Genomic DNA, 7,684 nt, shown 5'->3' on the forward strand with positions numbered 1-7,684 from the left:
ACACAGGTAAGGTGCTCACTAACCTCTCAGGAGTCTTTTTCATTGGACGGGCATGGGGTGGAGTGTATGCATAAGGCATTAGTAACTATGCACTGAGTTGCTGCTGAATCATCCTCTTTGTTGTATAAATAAGAGCAAATCAGAGGAGCAGGAAATAATGAAACAAAACTTCTGTATTTTAACTAGTGATAACAGTTCGGGAAAAAAGAAACACTGAAATGCATGCCACCTTTCACTGACAGAGACTTATGAAACTCCTGCCTGTTTATATCTTCTGCAAAACCAGCCCTATCCTAAAGGATTTCTTCCTAGATAACTGCCTCCCTAGGATTCAGTTTCAGCTGATGCACTTACTAAGTTTTCTGTGAGATTTTGTTCTTGATTAAAAGCAATCTCTGTTAGAGGACTGAATTCAACCCCTACCTTGCCAAATAGCTATAATCTATCATGTGATGTTTCTTCCTAATCTTCATTGTCCAAACAATATTTGCACGTCCACTGAGTCAGTGTCTGTTCACACTCATTGAAGCCATACATTTCGTGGGACAGTTCATCATGGAGAGAAAGCATGGGGTAAACGTTGACCTTCTTGGACCCTGGTGTGCAAGTGGTTTACAACAAGAGTCAAGGTCACCAAGCAGAGTGTCAAGTTCCACTGTGAGATCTATTTGACACCTTCCCTTCAAAGTGTGCTACAGGGTTTAACCAATGTAAGGCTTAGGGTAATGTCACCCAGTACAAAGAAATATCTCCCTGATGACAATCTGCTTTTGTTCTTGGTTAAACAATGACACTAGCACCAACAGATATGGCTTGTACTGTCTAAACAAGGGAACACAACTTTCAGATCTTTGAATTGACCAGGAGGATATGAATCCCAAGGTGCCTTTCACAATAATGACTGTGCCAATGTTGGCGATAATCCACCTACGTTTACCCTGGGTTCCATGACCACTGAGCCCATCTTACAATGATGGGCACAATCTGAACCTCTGGAGCTCTAGTACCTCCAGGCATAAACGTAGATGCAGGGACCCCCTTGCTCCATGACTGAGGATCCCATGGTTGAGTGATAAGTGCAGGTCAGGGGTCCAGGGCAGACACACTGGGACCACCCCGAGGTTCTCAGTTTATCCTTTTCCACTTCGGAGGTCAATAGCTTGGTCCATTTTTTCTCAGCACTGTCTCCAGTCCAGCAAAATGAATATTAACCAAACTTGAGGAATAACTGAGTTGAGGAAAGAATTAGGTAATCTATAGCCAGTGCACAGTGTGATAAGAAGTGTTTAGAAAGTTCACAGTTGACTTGTGCTGTATAAGAGGGAAACATCTCCTGAGGAAACACACACAGACAGCTTTAGAATCACACTGCATGGGCTCACACATGGGACACTAACCCACGCATCTACATGATATAGTTGTGTCCACGTACCACAGAGCACAGACATTTTCTTCCTGGGAGATCAGTCTCTTATCTGTACCCCCTCCCTTCACCCCTTTTAGGAATCCAGCATCAGGGCGACTGTCCAAACAGAGCTGGCAAGAGATTGCCGCCTTCATCAACTAGATTATTTTCATCAGAAGGATTATCCCTGAATAATTACCATGTTCACTGGCTTGTTCACGTGCCTGCAATTAGAAAGAAGAAAACAGTGTGAGGATGTCAGTGTCTTCAGTACTGTGTATTCAGGTCTTTTGTTCTCTTTTTCTTGTCAGAAAACCAAATGGGAATGTGCTGTTCAGTCTGTAGCCCCAAAAGAATAATAGAGGACACCCCAACATAATAATAGAGGAGGTTGGAGCTCCTCCTGAAAGAGGTCTCCAGCTCATTTTCACCAGTAATTAAAACTTTCATTTCAGGAAGGAACAGTTTCTGCTGAGGAAACTGCTCCCGATTCCAGTTTTTAATTTGTGTTGTCATTTTTGAAAACCATCCTTTTGAATAAGTTATCTCCTGGGAGAAATTCATCCATCAAATTAAAAACTGTTTATATGAACTGTCTTGCGTATTTTGAACCTTTATCTGAATTCAGCTAGAAAATAAAGTCATGAAGCAACACTTTTATCTCAGATGAATAGAAGGCACTTACTATGGAGTTGGGCGGAGCCTCCTCCTCCAACCTTGAAACGGATAGCCCCTCAAGATGGTCCTCAGGGAGCTCTAGGAGGACATAGAGGAATTGTCAGGACATCTGTGATGCTGATCGAGAAGACCTTGTTAATGTGGACACATCGGGGGAGTGTGTGGATGTGGGTGATTAATAAGTGTTGGCTGAAATCTGCTGGACAACCTTTCTCTTGGGTGGAGGAAGGCAAAGGAGATGAACGTTTCAGAAATGAGTCAGAGAGCCTTAAGCTTTCTGGCTAAGGGGAACCTGATCGCCTTGAAACTTGGTCTGACAGAGGGAAGCACTAAAAATCACACTATGCTTCAGTAGTCATATAGAGTTGTGAGACTTGGACCATTAAGAAGGCTGAGTGCCAAAGAATTAATGCTTTAGAATAGTGGTGCTGAAGAAACTCTTGTGAGTTCCTTGGACAGCAAGGAGATCAAACCAGTTAATCATAAAGAAAATCAATCAGGAATATTCATTGGAAGGACTGATGCTGAAACTTCAATACTTTGGCTGCCTGATGTAAAGAACAGGCTCACTCCAAAAGCCCCTGATGCTGGGAAAGACTGAGGGCAGGAGGAAAAGAAGGGGCCACAGAGGATGAGATGTCTGGATAGCATTATCGACTCAATGGACATGAATTTGAGCAAACTCAGGAAGATAGTGAAAGACAGGGAAGCCTGGTGTGCTTCTGTCCGTGGGTTCACAGACGTAACTTAGCGACTGAGCATTGTCATCAAAAATACATTGTATTTATTCTTTTCATAATTTTTAAGAGTTAAAAAGTTCCATCAGTTCAGTTCAGTTGCTCAGTCATGTCTGACTATTTGTGACCCCATGAATCGCAGCACACCAGGCCTCCCTGTCCATCACCAAATCCCAGAGCCCACCCAAACCCATGTCCATTGAGTCGGTGATGCCATCCAACCGTCTCATCTTCTGTCATCCACATCTCCTCCTGCCCTCAATCTTTCCCAGCATCAGGGTCTTTTCAAATGACTCAGCTCTTCACATCAGGTGGCCAAAGTATTGGAGTTTCTGCATCAACATCAATCCTTCCAATGAACACCCAGGACTGATCTCTTTTAGGTTGGAATGGTTGGATCTCCTTGCAGTCCAAGGGACTCTCTAGAGTCTTCTCCAACAGTGCAGTTCAAAAGCATCAATTCTTTGGTGCTCAGCTTTCTTTATAGTCCAACTATCACATCCATACATTACTACCGGAAAAAGCATAGCCTTGACTAGACGGACCTTTGTTGACAAAGTAATGTCTCTGCTTTTTGATATGCTGTCTAGGTTGGTCATAACTCCTTCCAAGGAGTAAGCGTCTTTTAATTTCATGACTGCAATCACCATCTGCAGTGATTTTGGAGCCCAGAAAAATAAAGTCAGCCACTGTTTCCCCATCTATTTGCCATGAAGTACTGGGACCAGATGCCATGATCTTAGTTCTCGATGTTGAGCCTTCAGCCAACTTTTTCACTCTCCTCTTTCACTTTCCTCAAGAGGCTCTTTAGTTCTTCTTCAGTTTCTGCCATAAGGGTGGTCTCATCTGCATATCTGAGGTTACTGATATTTCTCCCGGCAATCTTGATTTTTCTGCATTCACAATTTAGTGTACCTATCAACACCATCTACATCTTTTTCATCAGATCCAATATAACCTCTGTACTCATTAAGTCATAATCCACCTTCTCCGTTGCCTCCTTGCTTTGGTAATTTCTATTTCCAGCTTCCATGAGTTAGCCTATTCTGTGTACCTTAAACCAGTGGAATCATACAATATGTGTCTTTCTGTGCCTGCCTTATTTCACTAACTATAATAAATTTTTGTGTTAAATTGTCCACCCATTTTGTAGCATATTTCAATCTTTAATTCGTTTTTATGGCAGGATATTATTCCATTCTGAGTACATATCACAATTCATTTATCCATTTATCACATGATGGTCTTTGGGTTGTTTCTAGTATTTAAATACTAATAATACACTGTGAACATTAGTGTGCAGATTTCTGTATGGTACTATAATTTAAATGTGCATATTTAAAATATCACTGAATATAACAATACAAAGTGTGAATGTTAGGTGAACTAATATGTTAGACTTTGAATTACTAAAAATATATTTTGTCACTAATTGTAAAAAAATGTACCACACATATGTTGTCTGTGAGTAGAATTTGATAACTGAAACTGAAATGATATGATATTGGCATTTTCTGTATAATCCATACAACTTTTATGTCAATGTAATCCTGCTTTAAATAAAGTCTAATAATTTAAAGATATCTTGAAACATGACTTCAGGGGGGAACACATCACACCTAGTGTTAAAAATTTAGCTAATGTCCAAACCATAGCTAGAGACAATCTTCACTTTTAAGCATGAACCAAATGCTGAATTTAGAATGCATCTTTCCTTTCATAGTTAAAGCAGTACCAACTGATATAGTTTCAATTTGAACACATGAAATAAAAGAACATTGCTTAACATTTCTGTTTGCTTTCTTAAATATGAAGCCCTGAACATACTACAATAATCATTCTTGAATGAACTTAATGAGAAAATTTCCACGGTACCTTCAGTCGAGTCACTTATAGGGTGCACCCTATTATGTGGCCAACAACAAACTCTCTTCATCCAGCTGGTTCTTGATGTTCTTGACATCCGAGGGATGTTTCTTTTCGCCTTCTGGATGAGACCTCCTGTGAAATGCATTATAATGGTGAGAGCTGTCGACATCTTGCTGGCAGAGGACCACCCGGGAGCTAATAATAATTGATCCACAATTCAGTCCTCTGGTCCCCTTCCTCACCAGATGCCTAGCAAGGCTTCCTGAATTCAAAGTGGACTTAGGAAGATCTGCAGTTTGATGTGCACTGAAAACATCCAACAGACTGGCTGTGTGTGCAAACATCTCTATTTAACTGAGACCTAGAAGCTCAGCAGAGCATGGTGACCATGACTGACGGACTGGATTCAAATCACATTTAGGAGAAGCAGGTACTTGGGAAAGACATATGGATCCCTCTTTGCCTCAGTTCCCTGTCCTGAGTGAGAAAAATGTTAACATGCCCTATTTTTAGAGCTATGAGGCCAAGAATGATTAAGTACAGGTAAAATATTAGAAAAATAAAGGAGGGACTTCCCGGGCAGTCCAGTGGGTAAGAATCTGCCTCACAATGCAGGGGATGGGGTTTGATTTCTGGTTGGCAAACTCCAGTCCACATGCCTCTGAGCAGTTAAGCCCACATGTTGCAACTACTGAGCTCAAGCACCACAACTGAAGAGTCAGTGCCCTGCAATGAAAGATCTGCACAATGTGATGAAGATCCCTTGTGCCACAACTAGGACCCGATGCAGCCAAATAAATGATAGATAGACAAATAAATAAATAGAAAAGTAAAGGACTGGGGCTTCATAATGCCTCTGTAAGTGTTCAACCTTGAATGATGGCAAGAATAAGATGGACCTTCAGTAGTGGTTGAAAGCAGAGAGGGCATTTGGATGGCTCCAAAAAGTGGGGATGGAAGCTTATTCTTCAGCTTTTTCACAGAAACAAGGTTTTGTAGCTCATGGAGAGTATCTATTATCACCTCTTCTGACATCCAGCCCTGTTCAAGAGGAAGGGTGGATAAAGTGTGGGCTGTAATCCATAAGTTACATTAGACGGTGTTGAAATTTAGAGAGATGAAGTGATTTTCCAAGGGTCACACAATGATAAATAGTGGATCTGGGACAGGATTGTACATGGTTCCCTGAGGACACAGATGCCTGCACCCCTGAGACCTGTGCTAAAACCCCTTACCCAGGAGCTCAACCCTACCTCCAACTCAAATTATCCTGCCCCTAGTTTTCTGGGGATGAGAGCTGATGCCCTGAAGAAGATGCCTCAGCCTTACAAAGAGCTCAAATCCTCCTTCTACCACTCATCTCTATGTTTCAGTTCCTGATCCAAAATACAAGTTTCCTCTGAGCAAAGCTTCTCAGAAAGACCACAGGATTCCAACTCTGTCCATCCTCCAAAGCTTCTTCACACACTCAATCATCTCACGAGTAGCCTTCCCAAAACCCAGTTCACCTTGCTAAGTGACCAGTGGTCTGTTTGGCCAACAAGTTGGCTCAGAGCTCAGAACCTTCTAAACCAAAGGCCACATGATGGCTCTACCAAGAATTAGCTTCCTTTTAACTTGACCAAGTCTGGATGAGCACTTAATGTGAGTTAACTGGGGAGGTGGCCATCTGTGCTGGCCTTTGGTGTCTTAACTAAGTCTGAGATGCTCAAAGTCTCACAACTGATCTGAACACTTATTTGACCAGCCTGGACCAAGTGATAGCTAAGAATGGGCAGGAGTTCAAACTTTCCCCACTAAAATTCTGACTCTATCAACTTCTCATCATGCTCTAGACCCTGTAGTAGAAGACTACAGAGCCCCATATTCTTTTTGAAAATCATCTCCATCCTCACAGCCTGGAGACCCAGATTCTCCTTGAGGATCAACAGACAAGCTCTCCTTCCCTCAGTGACCAAATGTTCTTCCTACTAACCCAACAACACTATGCCATCTCACTAAACTCCTTGGCAACAGCCAAACAATGATCCAGCCCACATCCACCCATGGGAATCCCACCAGTAAATCCCAGTTTCTTTCCTTTTTAAGTCTCTAGATTTACACTGCTAGTGTTTGTAGATTTGGGCAGCAACATTTGAGAAGAGTTGAGATGTAATTCCCTTTTACTATAATGTCTGATGTTGGGGAGACATCATGGTTCTCCTCTGTTAGTTCTTTCCATCTGTTCTCTGGTGTACAAAACTGGCATTGGGAAATTGGAAATCTAGGAAGATATTTAAGGCAGCCAGCTGACAGTAGAATCAAAATATAATTTAAGGAATAATACAAAACTATAAAACACAGTTATAACTCTGTATATAAATTAGAGTGATGGAAAAGAAAAATAATAAAAAAAAGATGAGGAAAATTCATCAGTAAAGGTTAACCAGCCCATTTGAAGGAACAACGTTCAGAGGAGCAGTGGGAACCTACCTCCCAAACAATTCAGGTTACCCATTTCTCTTTGCCACCATACATGAAGCTCTCAGCTCGCAAACACACTGAATGTGGAATGTGTATCACCACATTACCATGGTGACCACACATCACAGAACTTTCAGAATTGACTGGACTCTGCACAGGATGAGACCAACTACCACTGTCCAACTGCTACTGTCATTATATGGACAAGTTTGGCTTTTCAGAGTAAACATTTTATTTCAAAAATTGAATCTCAAGTTCAGATATTCCTCTCTGATTATGAAAATAATTTGTATGAGTGAAAATGTTCTGTCCCCAAGCATAGCTGATAGTGACCATTTTGGGGTGAGGAGGGACAAATCTAACACATTGTGAATAAAAAGAGATTCTATTCTTGATTAGAATATCATCTCGGTACTAATCACAAGTTTGTGCTCCTAACACAGTGAGGAGAGAAAGCCTTACCTCAGGGCCACACAAGGAGAAAAGACAGACAAACAAAAAAAGCTGAGCACCCAGAAAAATGTCAGCAAAG

At 41.5% G+C, this 7,684-nt stretch overlaps 1 protein-coding gene across 1 annotated transcript in view; it reads right to left on the reverse strand.

Annotated features, from left to right (window-relative positions):
* The window catches only part of LOC139176520 (involucrin-like), a 28,589-nt gene extending 21,194 nt beyond the window's left edge, over positions 1-7,395 (reverse strand). Inside the window, exons 1-4 of the mRNA XM_070768839.1 lie at positions 7,162-7,395; positions 4,696-4,821; positions 2,091-2,161; positions 1,605-1,629 (exon numbers count right to left, since the gene is read on the reverse strand). Of these exons, the coding sequence (XP_070624940.1) occupies positions 1,605-1,629; positions 2,091-2,161; positions 4,696-4,821; positions 7,162-7,186 (247 nt within the window). The 5' untranslated portion in view covers positions 7,187-7,395. The remainder of the gene's footprint in view (positions 1-1,604; positions 1,630-2,090; positions 2,162-4,695; positions 4,822-7,161) is intronic.
* Positions 7,396-7,684: the final 289 nt, after the last annotated feature.

This window comes from Bos indicus, chromosome 16, assembly GCF_029378745.1.
Source record: "Bos indicus isolate NIAB-ARS_2022 breed Sahiwal x Tharparkar chromosome 16, NIAB-ARS_B.indTharparkar_mat_pri_1.0, whole genome shotgun sequence".
Taxonomy (NCBI): Eukaryota; Metazoa; Chordata; class Mammalia; order Artiodactyla; family Bovidae; genus Bos; species Bos indicus.